The sequence below is a fragment of the Podarcis gaigeae genome (genome assembly GCF_964106915.1).
Source record: "Podarcis gaigeae genome assembly, chromosome: 16".
NCBI classification, from domain to species: domain Eukaryota; kingdom Metazoa; phylum Chordata; class Lepidosauria; order Squamata; family Lacertidae; genus Podarcis; species Podarcis gaigeae.
In genome coordinates, this window is record NC_139693.1 from 26545119 (window position 1) to 26562960 (window position 17842).

The 17842-nt window shown below is 48.3% G+C and overlaps 2 protein-coding genes across 5 annotated transcripts in view; one reads left to right on the forward strand and one right to left on the reverse strand.

Annotated features, from left to right (window-relative positions):
- The window catches only part of LIMK2 (LIM domain kinase 2), a 47269-nt gene extending 42830 nt beyond the window's left edge, over positions 1-4439 (forward strand). For all 4 annotated transcript variants that reach the window (XM_083717264.1, XM_083717266.1, XM_083717267.1 and 1 more), the window contains 3 exons: positions 518-573; positions 1744-1901; positions 2729-4439. In XM_083717264.1, coding sequence (XP_083573390.1) covers positions 518-573; positions 1744-1901; positions 2729-2885 — 371 coding nt within the window. In that variant the 3' untranslated portion in view covers positions 2886-4439. The remainder of the gene's footprint in view (positions 1-517; positions 574-1743; positions 1902-2728) is intronic.
- Positions 4440-5305: 866 nt separating this feature from the next.
- Positions 5306-14545, reverse strand: PIK3IP1 (phosphoinositide-3-kinase interacting protein 1). Its single transcript, XM_083717783.1, has 4 exons — positions 13977-14545; positions 10084-10260; positions 8550-8628; positions 5306-7148 (listed from the first exon to the last, which is right to left on the reverse strand). Exons 1-4 carry the CDS (start codon positions 14047-14049, stop codon positions 6941-6943), a joined length of 537 nt encoding a protein of 178 aa, XP_083573909.1. The 5' UTR covers positions 14050-14545; the 3' UTR covers positions 5306-6940.
- Between the last annotated feature and the right edge of the window lie 3297 nt (positions 14546-17842).

A 17842-nucleotide genomic window follows, 5' to 3' on the forward strand; every position in this document is an offset into this window, starting at 1 on the left:
ATCGGTCCATCCAGCTCCATATTGTCCACACTGACTAGCAGTGGCTTTCCAAGGTTTCAGGTAGGAAGTCTTCCCCAGCCCTACCAGGAGATGCCATTGGGGACTGATCCCGGGACCTTCTGCATTCCAAGCTGGTGCTCTGCCACTGGGCCATCATGGTCCTTCCCCAGCTGCTGGATTTGCAGGAATTTCTGTAGACCTGTCCTCTCTGAAAGTCTGACAGTGTCCCCTCCACAGCCATGATACTTAACAGAATGGCGTTGGGCAAGGTGCCATCTCTTGCCCTGAACTTTGCTCCCAAGCAGGGGAAATGCCAGGAATGATGCCCTGAGTTAGGCATGCAGGAATCATATGTAATCACTGAGACAATAAAAAATAGACTGTGTGGCAGGAAACTCTGGTTCTACTGCCTGAGGGGACTTAGCGAACTCTTGGTCCACCAGTTCTGTCGATCACACTCAGTGCTTTCTCCATTTTATTAAAATAAAGCCACTCTCCCTTTTTTCTTTTCTTCCAGGGCAGAGCTATGATGAGACAGTGGACATCTTTTCCTTTGGGATTGTGCTATGCGAGGTAAACCTGGGCCACTTCAGAAGTGAGAAGTTGCCATGCTCCTTAATAAAATAAATACTGTTGGGGGGGTGTTCTTGTTTTCGTTTGTTACTATGGTATGTATTTTTGTGTTTTTATATTATAAACCGCCCTGTGATCCTCAGATGAAGGGTGGTATAGAAATGTAAGGAATGAATAAATGGTACCTGAGCTTCCTGTCTGGCCACCAGGATCCTCAAAGCTTCTCTGCATGTTAGGGTTTCAGAGCACAATTCAAAGTGTTGGTGCTGACCTTTAAAGCCCTAAACGGCCTCGGTCCTGTATACCTGAAGGAGCATCTCCACCCCCATTGTTCAGCCCGGACACTGAGATCCAGCACCAAGGGCCTTCTGGCAGTTCCCTCATTGTGAGAAGTGAGGTTACAGGGAACCAGACAGAGGGCCTTCTTGGTAGTGGCGCCCGCCCTGTGGAACACCCTCCCTTCAGATGTGAAGGAAATAAGCAGCTATCCTATAAGACATCTGAAGGCAGCCCCGTTTAGGGAAGTTTTTAATATTTAATGCTGTATTGTTTTTAACACTCAATTGGGAACCGCCCAGAGTGGCTGGGGAAACTCAGCCAGATGGGCGGGGTATATATAATAAATTATTATTATTATTGTTATTATTACTCACCTGGTCCTTAGCCAGAGAAACTTGGAAAAATAAAGATTCAGCCTTTAAATGTGCTGCCTCTGCTTTTCGTCTGCTAATCTAAGTGTAGAATCTTTTCTCCGAAACGTGTTGCATTAATAAACACCCCTTCTGCTTTCCCCATTGGGAACATGGGAAGCTGCCTTCTGCTGACTCAGACCATTGGTCCATCTGGCTCAGTACTGCCTACTCTGACTGGCAGCAGCTTTCCAGGATTTCAGGCAGGGAGTCTCTCCCAGCCGTACTTGGAGATGCCTCTGGGGATTGAACTTGGGACCTTCTGCTTGAAAGGCCAGATGTTCTACCATGGCCCTTCCTGCCTTCCCTTCTTGCTTTCTCCTCTCCCACGCAAATGCTCCTAAGGGCCTGTTGGTGTCCAGGCTTCCCTCCTGGGATCTGGTTCAGTTCCTCCTTCCTATCACCTGCAGCCCCAGGTGGTGGCGCCAGCACACAGCCGAGTCCTGCTTTCTGTGACATTGACAGCTCCTTTCTGTTTCAGATCATCGGACAAGTGTATGCCGATCCAGATTGCCTCCCCCGCACTCTGGATTTTGGCCTCAATGTGAAGCTCTTCTGGGAGAAGTTTGTTCCCACCGACTGCCCTCCGGCCTTCTTCCCCCTGGCAGCCATCTGCTGCAGGCTAGAGCCAGAGAGCAGGTGAGGCCTCTGGAGGGATCAAAGCAGGATGAAGGGAGATCTTGGCTCTGTACCTTCCTGCTTCTTTTTGGTCTGGTGCCAGCCTGCTTCCCTCCAGATGTTTTGGAGGGTGCTATTCTGCCTGGGGCTGATAGGTTCTGTGGTCCAGAAACGACCGAAGGGCATCAGGTTGGTGGAGGCTGATGGAGTCTGTTCCTGGCATTCTGCTTGAGGGAGGGGCATATTTGCATGCAGGCCATCCTCATGGAGGACAGAGCACTTCCTTTGTTTTGACTTTGCTCTCTCCCTTTTTCTTTTAAAGTTTTATTTTTCCTGCCAGTGCGGTTTGCTGTTAAAAAGAACTATTTATGTCAAGTGAGCGTGAAGCAGGAACCAAAGGAAACTGCACCCTCCAGAGCTGGAATAAGCTCTTGTTTCCTCTGTGCAAGGCAGACCAGGCTGCACCACCATGGGCATGTGAAAGGCTGGGCTCCTGCCTTCCTTCTTGGAGCCTCAGCACAGGGGATGGAAGAAGGGGAGCAGCCTAAAATGCCACAATAGACTGGGGGTGTTCAGAAGTCTCTCCATCAGCCTCCTATCACCTGAAGTTTTTGACTACAATTTCCATTGGTCCCAGCCAGCACAAACTCTTTTGTCTTATTCCATTGTGGTTGGCCTGGTGGGAGTTCCCTAAACCACAGTCCTTCCTAGCACACCTGCTTCAGTCACTTGTGTGCTGCTTCTAAACATCTCTTTCTGGTCGCCTGGAGGAAATTCCTGCTCTCCATAGGTGACCTGATCTGTAGAGAGACAGCATTAACTTACTGCCTTTCCTCCTCTCTCCCTAGGCCCCCGTTTTCCAAACTGGAGGATTCTTTTGAAGCCCTTTCCTTGTACCTGGGAGAGCTGGGAATCCCTCTTCCGTCAGAACTGGAATTGCTGGATCACGACGTCAGCATGCAGCATGGGCTGATCCGGGATAAGCTACCTGAAAACCTCACCTAATCCTCAAGACCTGTGCACACTTTCCATAAATTGCCTGTGGGGAGGGAGTGGGGCAGCAGGGGAATGAGAGAGAGAGAGAGAGCGCGAGAGAGCGCCGATGTCCGAATCCTCACATGACATTAACAAGGCACCCATTTGCCTTCCGACGCCTCACCTAGGACTACCTTCCTCCTGTGGATTTGTGGCATGTTCTGGAAGCAGAATCCTGTCCTGCTTGTGACTTTTAGTACTGACACTCTCTAGCTTTTGGAAACAAAATTGTGAGGCCCTGTTTGCAGGTCTCTCTATCACAGTGGTGCCTTGGGCCTCGAAAAGACTGCAAGCGTTTATAAAGGTTCCTGAGCCTGGGACATTTGCCTGGGAGGGGCAGGCTGGGCTGCCCCCAACCTGGGTGCCTTGTCTGCTGTTGGAAAAGGCATGGAAGAGTCAGCAGAGGTTACTTGCAGGCAGAGGGAGTGCGTTTGCCTTCCCCACTCCTCTTGGAGTTGGGAAGTTCTTCAGGAGCAGCTCAAAGACAGCCTCTCTACGGCAAAGGATCCCCCTTCTCTTCCTCATCTCTACAAATACCTCCAAGCAAATGTTCAAAAACAATACACAGCCAACTTGCGAACTGGGCTTCCACCAACCCCCCATGTCAGAAGGGGAAGAACAACCTCCAGTGAGCACAAAGGGTTGCTCCAGAGTAGCAGGCTGCTCTAGGCTGTTTGAGCCACTTTGCGGTGGGAACAGAAAGGGTGAGACTGTCCTAGTTTGGGGCTCAATGGCCTCACACTGGGGGGGTTTCTTGGTGTGGAACAGCTGGGTTTGAGCAACAGCTACTTCCCAATTCACCATTTAATTGCAGCTGACAGGGAATGAGACCACTTTCTTATTTGGGTCTGATAGTCTGAAGCCCTCGTTGTAACATGATTAAGTCACCTACCTCTGTCCTCCATTTCAGGCTTCTCTTTCCCTTAGAACTAAGACACCACTGGTTCTGGCCTGCACACACACACACTCTTCCAGGATATACCATGAATGGAAAGGGAACCATTCCTAGCTTCTGTCTTCTCTGGTGAAGATGGTGCACACACTACATGGTTTCACTTGGCCAGATCTTTCCCCTGTTCTTGGTGGGCCTCAGCAAAGTCACTTTCCTTGGGAAACCCAACCCAACCTAGCATGAATTTGGGACGGGCATGCAGTCGTCGTGGCTTTCGGTCCTCTCCCCTAAGATTGCACCATGGATCTGGACCTCAAGCAGCCCACTTTCCCACTTAGAGCAGCCAAAAAGACATGAGGTCCCTACTAGCCAAGCCATTTTAAACTCCAGTTATCCGGCTTAATCCTCCAAGGGTTAAGAGCCCAGTGGTGGTCTCCAGGCCCAGGGCGTTTCAATAAAGATTCCGCTCCCTCCTTCCTCTTTTAATAAATGTGGGTCCCCCTCTATAAACAGGGGCAAAGAGAGGATAAACTTGGATCACGTGTTCAAGAGATTCTGGACTCTTGTTGATTGCACACCAAAACGGTTTTGACTAAATTAAAAGCAATAAACTTTATCCTATGGAAACAAAAGTGGCTTCTGTGTTAAAAGGGACAGCCAACATCTTCAAAATGTGGCCAGTTTTGGATCAAAGCAGTGTTTGCTGTTGCTGGTCTTGAAACCCAGTTCTGAGGGCTGTTGCAGATGTGCCATAAGCTGTGGGATATAAAAAGGGTGGTGGGACAAAGCGGGGAGGTGGGCATCAGAGGGGAGGCCTTGGGGACTTTCCCCCAAGTTTTTCTTTCAGACATTAAGGGGAGCAGCAGCAACCAAACTACTGCAGTGCATTTTGGGAAGGGTGGCCACCTTTCTGCTTTGTGAAGCTACCCTTTCCATCTGCATTCTTGTAAGGCAGGGATGGGGAACCTGCTGTGTCCTGGCTGTCAATGGACTACAATCCCCATCATCCCTCACCATTGGCTCTGCTGGTTGGGACTTGTGGAATTTTGGAGGGCCAGAGCTTCCTTCTCGCATCCTTGCTTTTAACCTAAGCAAGGCTCATCTCCAACCCAAGAAAAATTTTCTACTCTTCTCACCCCAGCAATTTTAGGGTTGGCTGCAAAATGGGGGGAAAGCTCCATAACATAGATGAGCTCACCAGAATATTTTGAAGAGTAGGAGAAAGGGTTCAAAACTTTTCCTCAACTGATGGGGTGGGGGCTGTGTACCTACCTATTTCACCACATCACTAGCCTCCCCATTTTAAGGAATACCAGAGATGAAAAGGTGTGGAATATTGCTTTTTAAGTGGATAAAATTTGGGACTATTGGGAGAACCTTTGCTGCCAGTCAGTGCAGGTGACCTAGGTGGATCAACAATCTGACTCAAAAATTAGGCAGCTGTAGTTTTCTAGTTGCAACACTTGACCATTCCACAGAATAACACAAATACAGCCTGAACAGTTCTTTTTTATTTTATTTCATAGTTCATGAGGTATTTAAAAACACTTACAAAGAAATTGTGTTCAAAGGCATTGAAACGTCTTTATTTAAAAAACAAAACAAAATTCCCATCTCTGTCTTGCATAACCGGAGTGTACAAGAAACCTTCACTCTCAGCAGCTGGTCTACCTTCCTTGAGTGGTGAAGGTTGTTTTTTTTTAAAAAAAGAAGTCAGTATGGCTAAAGTGAGTTATTTGTTGGCGGAACAGAAGTATGTGTGCTTTACGCCTAACAAAGAGCATCGCAGGAGAACTTCCTTGATCCTGGTTCTCTGCCTCAAATGCTGCCTGACAAAAGCCACCGCATAAATCACCCCACCACTTGGCTTGCACAGCTGCTACAGATGAACTGGCCCAGCGCTATGAAAACCCTGAACTACTAACCCCAATGCCAACTTAGTCATTGGCTGGCTCTGAAATGGAGGTGAAGGAGCTTTTGAGCTTGAGCCGGCACCGTCTGGGCAGATCTAAGAATGTTAAGAGAAGCCTGCTGGATGAGGCCAGGGGCCCATCTCACCCAGAATCCTGCCCTCTTAAGAGGCCAATCAGATGCCTGTAGGAAACCTGCCAGCAGGATTCAAGCACAAGAGCCCTCTTTCCTCCTGTGGTCCTAGCGTTGCCTTGAAGTCGCCTTTCTGGAAACAACCTCCCTCTGCAGAATGCCTTTGGGGATCCCTTTAGTCTCCATATCTGCTAAACCCCAAAGTGTGCTGGAAGGGGAGAGGGAAACATACCTGAGCTGTCTTGCTGTGCTCAACAAAGATCACGAAGGGAAAGATGGCTGTAAATTGAAACTCCCAGCATGTAAGAATCTGTCCCTGGCCTTAGAAGTCCTGGAGTACGTAAGACAGAAGATACATATTTTGCAGAGAGCTCACTAGGGACAGCCTGGCTCGCCCACCCACCCTCACCTTAAAAAAAAAGCCCTCCTATTTGGGAAGCTTCCTCCTTGACTGCCTTGAAAAGGCTGTTTAAGCACCGAGCTATAAAGAAAACTCTGTGGTTGTTAAATAAATGGGAGGGCCAGTCTACTTCTGACAGCAGCCTTCCACTTTAGGAAAAAATAAGAATACATTCAAATGTTTGAATACTTTTTGCTTTCCAAGCTCACCTACACTACAGCTCCCCACTTGTAACAGATTTGCAGGCACCAGAACCGGTGGAAGCCATCTCCGTGGAAGAAGATCGAGAGGAGGCGATATAGACAGGTACTTCCTGACTGGAGGGAGACTGTGCAGTCTATACAGCAGGAGGCAGGTGCTGCATTTTCTCTTCCCGCCCTGCATCGGGGGGCAGAAGGAAGAGCTGGACCTCGCAAGAGGCTCAGGCCACACCAGACTGTCCAGTGGCATTCAGTTTCATGCAGCTGGGACCCAAACGCCCCAACAATGGATGAGCATGGGTGAGCCAGTCCTTGCACGTCTTCAGAGCCTTGTCAAGACTCTTCCAGGCTTCTTGTTCCTCCCCGAACAGAAAAAAACAAACCAGAAATACAAATGAAACTCCCACGTACGTTGGTGAGAAGAGAGAGGAGACTCAGCCGTTGTGGGTGCAAGCAGGGCATCTCCTAGGGTGCCCCCCACCCATGTTCCTCAGGCTCCAGGAGTGCCCGCTTGACCCATCAGTGGGGCATCGCCATTGTGCGTTTCCTCCACGGGGGTCTGGTTCGTCTGCACCTCTATCGTGTTCTCGTCCACCAGTTCGCAGGCTTGGTTGGTGAAGGCCGAGAGCGGCAAAGTGATCCGCTGCATTTCGCGCTCGTAAACCTTCTGCTCATGCTGCTCCTTCAGATCTTTGCCCCTGGGGAGGGAGGGAGGGAGAAGGGGGGTGTCAGGCGACGTGGTGGTGCAGGTTCCAAATTGATGCACACTCTTTTATTATTTCATAAAATTATACAGTGGTACCTCAGGTTAAGTCCTCGTTCCAGAGGTCCGTTCTTAACCTGAAACTGTTCTTAACCTGAAGCACCACTTTAGCTAATGGGGCCTCCTGCTGCTGCCGCACCGCCGGAGCACGATTTCTGTTCTCATCCTGAAGGAAAGTTCTTAACCTGAAGCACTATTTCTGGGTTAGCGGAGTCTGTAACCTGAAGCCTATGTAACCTGAGGTACCACTGTACACTGTTTGGTTGCAAAAAACAAACAAACAAACAAACCTCAAAGCAGTTTACAAAAAGAAGAAAACAAATTTATCAGTAAAAGTAAAATTTCAGTGCAAAGGAGAGCGACTGAGATGATCAAGGGTCAGGAAACCAAGCCTTATGAAGAACAGTTGAAGGAGTTGGGTATGTTTAGCCAGGGAAAGAGGAGACTGAGAAGGGATACGGTAGCCAGCTTCAAATATTTAAAGGTCATCACATGGAAAATCGAGCAAGCTTGCTCCAGAGGGTAAGACCTGAACCAATGGGTTCAAATTATAAGAAAGGAGATTCTAACAGTAGGAATAACTTTCGGAATCTAAGCAGACTGCCTCAGAAGGTAGTGGACTCTCCTTTGTTGGAAGTTTTTAAACAGAGGTTGGATGGCCATCTGTCAGGAATTATTTAGCTGTGATTTTTTGGGCTGGACTAGATGACCCTTGTGGGGTCCCTGCCAACTCCACAATTTATGAAAAACAGCTATTACATTTTTTAAAAAAAATAATTAAAATCAGCAATAAGCTAAAAAAAAAAATTAAAATATATGTCAACGTTCTAAATGCCTGGATGGGCTTTACCCAAATTTTTTTAGCAGGCGTTGAAAATAGTACAACGAAGGCGCATGACTGATGTCAATAGGCAGGGAGTTCCAAAGAGTAGGATCTGCGGAGAATGTTTTATATGAGGGACAGCTGATGTGGTGCAGTGTTTAAGAGTGTCGGACTAGGACTGATGTCAATAGGCAGGGAGTTCCAAAGAGTAGGATCTGCAGAGAATGTTTTATATGAGGGACAGCTGATGTGGTGCAGTGTTTAAGAGTGTCGGACTAGGACCTGAGAGACCAGGGTTCAAATCTACACTGGGCCACCAAGCTCATTGGACCAGTCACTGTGTTCCCTCAGCCTCACAGGATTAAATGAGGGGGTGGGGGAACCATGTACCCCACAGAGAGTTACTTGGAGAAAAAAAGGGATATATAATAAATGCAAAAGAAGAAGAAGATAACAACAACAACAACAACAACAACAGCATACAAACGATCAATGAAAAGGCCCTTCACTTGCCTCTTATAGACATAGCCCACGACAATGCCTGCTCCGATTGCAATGATTATCACCATCATTAGAAGGCCCAGCACATAGCCTATGGGGGGGGGGGGAGAAAGAGGACATATTTTAAGCACACCGCTGCAGTCTGCCCCCAAACCCTGAAGCATAAAGCAACACAACAGATGCTTTCCCCATTTATAACTTTGCAGCCTGCATCAACCGCCTTGACACACGTTTGAGAAAGTGCAGGTTTTGAACACTTAAATAAATAAGTAGTAACGTGTGCATGCCCTTTTTTGGCCTTTCTGCACCCAAGGCATTCCAAAAAATGAGAGCCAGTGTGGTGTAGTGCTTAAGAGTGCTGGGAGACCTGGGTTCGAATCCATGTACAGCCACGAAGATCACTGGGGTGCCAGCCACTATATCTAAGCCTAACCAACCTCACAAGATTGTTGCGTGGAGAAAATGGGGGGCGGACGGCGGACTGGAAAGCGTGCACCACCTTCAGCTCTGTGCAGGAAAATGTGGGGTGTAATGTAATATATAAATGGCAGGGTGGCTCATTTTAAAAAGCTAGAAAGGGCGAAATGCAGAGTGAAGCTGTATGACTAGCCCTTCTGTACTGCACACACACTTCCCCCTTGAACTAGAAAACCCTTTAAAAGACTTTTTAAAGGGCTTTAAAACGATGGCTCACATTCTCAGAACCCTGCCCCAGGAAACAGCTGTCTTGTTTACAGAAAGAGCTCGCAGGATGCCAGGTCTTCACACCTTACCCACTTCCTGCTGAGTGAACCCATTTCCTCCACGCACCCAACAGATGTAGTGGAGTCTGGCCTCACAGAAACATAGAACTGTAAGGTCAGAAGGGACCCCGAGGGTCATCTAGTCCCACCCACTGCAATCACAGCTAAAGAATTGTCCATCTAACCTCTGTTTAAAAACATTCCCCTGCCAAAAGGCTCTTACAGCCTCCTTTGAAACCTGGCTTTACTTAATCTGGTGCCCCTCTAGGAGGGGGTTTTAATCCATCTGTAGGGGCACCAGGTGGGTGGGACAGGGGCACCAGGTGGCACAAGGGATGCGGGTAGCGCTGTGGGTTAAACTACAGAGCCTAGAACTTGCCGATCAGAAGGTCGGCGGTTCGAATCCCCACAATGGGGTGAGCTCCCGTTACTCGGTCCCTGCTCCTGCCCACCTAGCAGTCCAAAAGCACGTCAAAGTGCAAGTAGATAAATAAGTACCGCTCCGGCGGGAAGTAAACAGCATGTCCGTGTGCTGCTCTGGTTTGCAAGAAGCGGCTTAGTCATGCTGGCCACATGACCCGGAAGCTGTACACCGGCTCCCTTGTCCAATAAAGCGTGATGAGCGCCGCAACCCCAGAGTCGGCCACGACTGAACCCTTTACCTTTACCTTTTAGGGGCACCAGACTGGGGGAAGCCTGAACTAAACCACTCCCAACTCTTTTCGTTGTTGCAATTCTGAAACGAATCAGGCTACACACAAAGCCGCTGCAAGGACATTCCTAGGGAGTCTTTTAGTCCTTACCCAACGTGCCCAAGTCTTTCTTCTCGTTCGATCTCATCTTGACCCTCTGGCCGATCCCGACAACGGGCTGGACTGCAGCCGCCTCGCTCCGGGATGGCAAGCTGTTGGCAGGCTCGAAAACCTGATCGGTCGCTGCCGTTTTGACTGTGAGAGCCAGGGAAACGGCAGAGGTTGCATCTGGAGGGGACAGGAAAATTATTGTCAGCATCAAAATATTTCACAGTAAGAAGGGGCCGTTCAAAAGACTGTGTGTGCCCCAAGAACAAGCCCTGCATCAGGCCGCTTTAAAATCTCTTGTGCTGGTGTATTTTTCCCCAGTGCTGGAACTCAAGATTCCAGCATATGGCTATTTCACTCATTTATTTATTTCATAAAATTTATGCAGACGCTTGTTTGTAAGACACACAGAGAGACCTTAAAGTGCTTTACAAAAAGAACAATAGAATTATCAGTAAAAGCAACTCGTTAAAACATTCAAAAGAAACAACCAGCAATAAACTAATAACAGATTAAAACATACATTAATATGCTATGTGTCTGGGTAGGCTTGTCGAAACAAAAACCTGTTTTGCAGGCTCCTTAAAGATTACAGTGAAGGTGCTTGTCTGGTGTCAATAGACAGGGAGTTCCAGAGTTGCCACACTGATTTTTTTTTTATAATAATTTTCATTAATTTTCCAATACAAATAAACAATCATATCGAAATTTCCACAAATTTGGTTCTATTTGGACTTCCTTCAGCTTCTCTGACAATCATCCGTATTTACCTCTCAGTTACGCATTTCTTCTGTTTATATTGCCATTAAACTTCCCTCCCACTTCTATTTCTTTTTAACAATATATCTCAACTTTCACAGTGCTTCTTGAAACCCCACTAGCGTTGTTTGCCCATCACACTTTTTTTCAGATATTCGACAAATTTCCCCCAGTCCTCGATGAACTTTTGGTCTCGAAGATATCTAATTTTCCCAGTTAATCTGTCCAGTTCTGCACAGTCAGAGTTGCCACACTAAATTGGGAGCGACGCAGAAATTGGGGGGGGGGGGGCATGGATTGCAACAGCAGACCAGGGAGAAGAGTCGGTGGAAGAAGATTGGAAAAAATTTAAAGATTATTTACAGAAATACTGTAAAATTAAGGAGCTTTAGAAAAAAGGTGGAATGAAGTTATATGGCTTTGGCAGTAATGTTAGAAGGAACTAGGTACAGATAGATTGTTAATGCATTAAAAGGGAAAAAACTAGGTTACAATATGTTAAAATTAATTATAAGACAGAAGATAGATGAAGATGGAAAGGACTTGCTGAAATAGTTAATTGAAGTGGAATACAAAAAGGGAGGCATTGAGGAAGTCAATGAAACAAGTGTATGAAAGTTAAGATCGAAAATATTGGAAGTGTTTTTAATTGTTTTTGTTTTGTTTTGTTAATTTAATGTTTTATGTAGTGTTTTTGTTTTTGTTTCCGTCTTTGTATGTTTAACCTTTCTTTTTTCTTTTTGTAATTTCCAAAATCTTAATAAATATTATATATATATAAAAAAAAAGGATTGCAACAGCAGATCAGGGAGATGGAACAGCCTGGCCCACAACTGACCCTCTTCCATGTGTGCTCAAGGAATGGATGCTCTTTTTAAAGCAAGGAAAGACAGTGTCCAGCCTTGTTTGCTGCCAACAGAAAACACACCCTTCCAAATAGTTTTGATGTTGACAAACTTGGTGGAAACTCTTACTCATGTGGTTCTTAAGTGTAAACTATATGCTGATCTCCGCCAGCAATTCCTAAAGCAACTCTGCATCCCCAAATGGAAACCAGAATTAGAGGTCATACATTTTCTATTATTGGGGAATAATCAGGAGCTCACCAAGTTAGTGGCAAATATATTTATCTGGTATTCTGTTGTCGAAACATGTTGGACTGATCTCCCTGTGACAATAGTCTGCTCTGCCTCTCCTTTCTTTCTTTTTTGGTAAATGTTTTGTGCCACAGGGGAAGTGGTAACTCTGTACTGTTATGTTACGGATGTCTGTATGTAATGCCAATGAAAGGTTTGATGATGAAATAGTTTTGAATTATTATTTTTAATACAGCGGTACCTCGGGTTACACACGCTTCAGGTTACAGACTCCGCTAACCCAGAAATAGTACCTCGGGTTAAGAATTTTGTTTCAGGATGAGAACAAAAATCGTACTCTGGAGGCACTGGAGGCCCCATTAGCAAAAGTGGTGCTTCAGGTTAAGAACAGTTTCAGGTTAAGAACAGACCTCTGGAACGAATTAAGTACTTAAACCAAGGTACCACTGTAATAATATTACCACCCATCCTTCACCCTGAGGTCTCAGGGCAGGTATCAACAATTAAAATACAGTATTGAAAACAAGAAAAATCAGTTCCTGCAATTTGCACCCACAAAGAAGTACCGATGGCCACCAACTTGGATGTCTTTAAAGCCCGGTAATGTAGATAAATCCCTGGCAGATATGGCTATTAAGGGTTAACAGCCACAACGGCCATGTGGCCATGAGTTCCAGAGTCAAAGGCAATAAATGCCTCCAAATATCAGGCCCAAGTGCTTGGGTTCTGCTTGTTCATATCTGATAATGTGCATATCTGGTTGACCACTGTGAGGACAAGATGCTAGACTAAATCACCCCTGTTTGGCTTGATGCAACTAGCGCCACCCTGAGAAGCTTCCCCTCCCTCAGCCAGCAGCGAAAATGTCTTGTGTGAGCAGCAGACATCTGCTAGCACACCGCTCTGCCTCGTAAGAGAACAAAGGGTGTTTTATGCATTTGCACGTTTAATCCACCGATTAAAACCTGGCTTAATCATCAAGACTATATAACTCCCTACTCAAAAGTAAGCTCCGTTCAGGTAAATGGCATTTACTCCCAGCTAAGCGCGCACCGCCTGGCAGCTCACTGGCTGGCAGCCCCGCTTGCAAAGTCCTTGCTGAGCTAGGCAAGCATGCGCAAGAAAGTAACAGGGAGAGGCTCCTGCGCATTTCAGGTTGGAAACTCCCCCCCCCCCCATGGAGATACAGAACATTCCCTCCAGCAGTAGGGGGAGGGGCCTCGGGGCCACGCCCCCTCCCAGAGTCAAAAGGGGCTCCCACGTGCAGGAAGGCGTGGCTAAGCCTGTTCTCCCCGAAAGGGGGTGGCTGGGTTGTTTACCCCGCAAGGTCTCTGCGGCTAAAGGATGACATCACCCCAAGGCAGCGACCAATAAGAAACGAGCTCAAGGCCTGGAGACAACATGGACCAATAGCGAGAGGGGTAGAGGGAGGAGCCGGCGGAGCGGAATTAAAGAGATACGTCACCGCCCTCCCTTCTCTGCTTGAGGCAGGAGAAGAGGGAGCATGCGCACTAAGGATCAAGCGCCCCCATCACAGACGCTTCTATGCGTGCACGACTCAGCGAGGGTGCGCCCTTTCCCCCCACCTCCGGGTGTGCATCTGAGCACATGCAGAGTGCGCCTGCCCCGCCTCAGTCTCTCTTCTGCAGAGCCCCCCTTGCGCCCATGGAGGCTTGCTCCCGATTAAGCCAGCGTGGGGTCCGGGCTCAGAAACAAAAATTAACCGAAATAACGCAAACAGCAGGCGTAGCGGAGTTTTCCTGCACGGGTTCTGCTGCTCCGGTCGCAGCAGACTGGTGCGAGCGTGCATTCACACGCGCAGAATCGACACGTGGGGGGAAGGGGAGCTTGCACGTGTGAACGGGGGGAACTCGCGGGAGGGAAGGGGGTCGGGGGCTCCTCGCGGGCGTCGATCGTAGGTGGGTCGGAGCCCCCCCTCGGAGCTGCTCGTAAGGAGAACGAGCAAGACCGCCCCGCGGCAAAGGCAGGCAGGCGGGCGGGCGAAAGAGGCACGGGCTAGGGCCGGCCACCGCCGCTCACCTTCCGTAGCCGAGCCGAAGCCCCAGAGCAGCGGCTGCAGGAGCAGGAGGAGAAGCGCCCACCGAGACTCCATGAGGAACGGCGGTCTGGAGACGAGGAGGAGGAGGCGCTGTGATCCGGATCGGCTGCCTGGGTTGTTGTTGCTGCGGCCGCTGCCTTCTGCTGCTTCGGTGGAGCTTTTGCGGCGTAAACAAGCCGGGCCTTTGAAGCAGCTCAGCTCCGCCTCCCGGAGCCGCCTCCTCCGCTGGTCCCGAGGCGCTTGCAGGGTCCTAAGTCGGGGAGGTGAGGAAGACGCGCGCCACGTGGAGCCTCCCGCCTCCGACGCAGTCTACCCGCCTGAGCTCTGCCGACCTGGACGCAGGAGAGGGCGAGGACTCCCCGCCAGCGAGCCAAATCAAGCAGATGAGGACACGCACCTGGCTACTCATTGGGAGCACCTGGCTGGCCGCATGTGAACAGAGGGCTTAGCCATTTGGGAGTCAAGAGGCTTCTGAATACTATTTGCCAGGAAGCACTGGCGGGGAGTGGGCTGCTGCTGACCCTGGCCACTGTGGGCACAGGCCATTGGACTTGTTGTCACCCCTTTGGGCATGGTAAAAAAAAGGTAAAGGACCCCTGGACGGTTAAGACCAGTCAAAGGCAACTAGGGTTGCGGTGCTCATCTCGCTTTCAGGCCGAGGGAGCCGGTGTTTGTCCACAGACAGCTTTTCGGATCATGTGGCCAGACCGTGATGGAAACCAGAGCACCCAGAAACGCCGTTTTACCTTCCCACCGCAGCGGTACCTATTTATCTACTTGCATTGGCATGCTTTTGAACTGCTAGGTTGGCAGGAGCTGGGACCAAGCAACGGGAGCTCGCCCCATCACGGGGATTCGAACCACCGACCCTCCAATCAGCAAGCCCAAGAGGTTGCTGCCAGGCTCTTCTGGTGCCCACCCTGCCATCATCTCCCCACCTCTTAATTAGCACCCACTTTTTCCTCATCGCCCAAGTGCATTTTCCTTCCTCTCTCGCTCCACCACTTCATTGATTAGTTCCCTTGTCTGCTGCCCAAGACAGACTCTGGCTCCTACACTTGCGACCCTGTGGCTAAAACAGTGAACAGGGTGATTGTTACCAGGCTGTGACCACAGAACCCACCATAGGTAGAACTAACTCTGTGCTAATATTTAGCATTTTTTTCCAATGCAGTGCTGAGCAGTGATAAGAGTTGGAGGTCAATAATATCTGGAGAGCTGCTAGTTTCACAACAGCAACTGCAAAACAATACCAATGCCCTATATGTTACTTCCAACATTAAGAAATATTGCAGTAACCAGCAGCAATGGGTTGTTGTTGTTTGTGTGTAAGCTTCCATTTGTTCTGATGCTCAAATTCCTGGCCTGAGAATTTGCTAATTTTAAGCATATGTCTTCTGCACCAGGCTACAGTCAGTCGATCACATAGAGTTCTAGTAAAAAAACCAACCCAAAGTAGATCCTTCATGCCTGAGGACAGCCTGAGGCAGAGCATTCGTCTTCAAAATAAATATCACGTTTTATCTATATACCGCCTTTCAAAATGTAATGTTCAATGTGGTTTACAATCCCTGGCATCTTTAGGCAGGGCTGGGAAAGTGTAATGTCTAAATTACAACCAGGAGTGGGGCATCTGCCCTTCCAGATGTTGGGCCCCCATCATCCCTGTGCTGGCTGGGACCAAAAGGAGTTCCAATCCAGCAACATCTGGAGAGCCACGTACTCCCCATTCCTGAAGCTGAAGAGAGCTGGGAGTGCAAAATATCTGGCTGGTACAGAAGATCCCATCAGCCCTGGGAACTGTAGTCCAGAAGGGCGCCAGGTTAGGAAAGTTCCCACATTAGATAATATGTTATGTCGCTCTCACATAGAATCAACACAGCTGCAATGAGATTCTGGGTGTGACCATGTCTGCCTGCAGATTGCTGCTTGCCTTTTCCAGCTGGAAATTGCCAGAAAAGCATGTCAGGGCATAGTGTGGGCTGTGAGCATATTCTGGCAGACTGGCATATTTTTGGCACAGGCCTGTGACATGGAGGTGGAGTTCAAGCTATTTTTTGTCCTGTAAACAAACCTCAGCTACCAGAGTTCCTGGAGGTATATATCCCTCCTGCAGCTCCAGTAAGGATTTAGTTCAGAAACTCAGAGTTGAAATCCATGTGTGCCTAAAAGGCAAATAGGAAATCACATTTAAAAGAAGATGGGCAATCACTTCCAAATGTAGTTACTGAAGAAGAAAAAAAACCAAATTCAACATTATGTGGAGACCAATAGGATCAAGAGTCTGGAAGCCAAGCCTTATGAGGACTTGTTGAGGAAGCTGGGTATGTTTAGCCTGGGAGAGAGGAGACTGAGAGGAAATCTGGTAGCCATCTTAAGACAATCTGAAAGGGCTGTCACATGGAAGATGGAGCAAACTTGATTTCTGCTGCTCCAGATGGTAGGACCTGAACCAATGGATTCGAATGACAGGAAAGGAGATTCCAACTAAGCATTAGGAATAACTTTTTGACAGCAAGAGCTGTTTGGCAGTGGAACAGACTCCCTCTCCTGGGAGGTTTTTAAACTCAGGTTGGATGGCCATCTGCGAGGGATACTTTAGCTTTGATTCCTGCATTGCAGAGGATTGGACTAGATTAACCTTGGTGGGGATCCCTGCCAACTCTACAATTCTATGATTCTATGTATACCACTATCAAACTACACCAGATCTATACCTAGTTATATTCTCCGTTTGACTATCAGAACACCAGTTTTTTCCTTCTAGTACAAGATGGAAACACTTTTCAGATACAGGTTTTGCAAAGGTACCCCTGCCCGTACGGGCCAGTCGTGTCCAACTCTGGGGTTGCGCGCCCATCTCACTTAAGAAGCCAGGGACCAGCGCTGTCCGGAGACACTTCCGGGTCACGTGGCCAGCGTGATGAAGCTGCTCTGGTGAGCCTGCACCAGCGCAGCACACGGAAACGCTGTTTACCTTCCCACTATATAAAGCGGTACCTATTTATCTACTTGCACTTAAGAGTGCTTTTGAACTACTAGGTTGGCAGGAGCTGGGACTGAACGACGGGAGCTCACCCTGCCGCAGGGATTTGAACCGCCGACCATACGATCGGCAAGTCCTAGGTGCTGAGGTTTTACCCACAGCGCCACCCGCGTCCCTTCATTCAGAGAGAAAGATACAACTAAAAAAATTGGCATTCCATGAAAGCAGGTGATTTAAAAGTGGACCGATGTGACCATCTGTCAAAAGTGTCCTGAGGAAGAGTGGGTGCATTTTGATCTGTCCAGCTGGGCAAAAGTGGTTCCCCAGCCCTGGTTGAAATCAAAGTAACTCCAGCAGGGAAACAGACACATCTAACTCCTAGGGAATTGAGTGCATCTCAGAAAAAGTTTGGACAGTTTTTGTCCAGGGGTACCACCATTACACAAGGCCAACAAAGCAGGGAAGGGCTGAAAATCACATGTTGCTTGGGCTGCAATACTTTTGCTTTCTCCCAGGTTCCAGGAACAACTTTTCATTCCTGGAACCTGGGAGAAAGCAAACAGAAGAATTGCAGTTCAAGCAACATGCAATAGGACAGCTGTCACAAATAATTGAGAAGGTGCTGGGTGTATCCACATTCCATCAAATTGACAGATAAAGCACCCTGCCCTTCATCCCTGGAAAGTACCTGGAGGATTTCCTGATACTTACATAATTCAGTATCAGGAGGGCTGCCCTTCCAGCGTAGAAGGCCCAACCTCACGTGGCTCTGAGCCCCAAACCTCTGTCTCCCCCATGTCATTTAAGCCCATTTGTGGGTCCATAAAGAGTCCCGCCCCCCAAAAAAATTGCAGTAGTGCT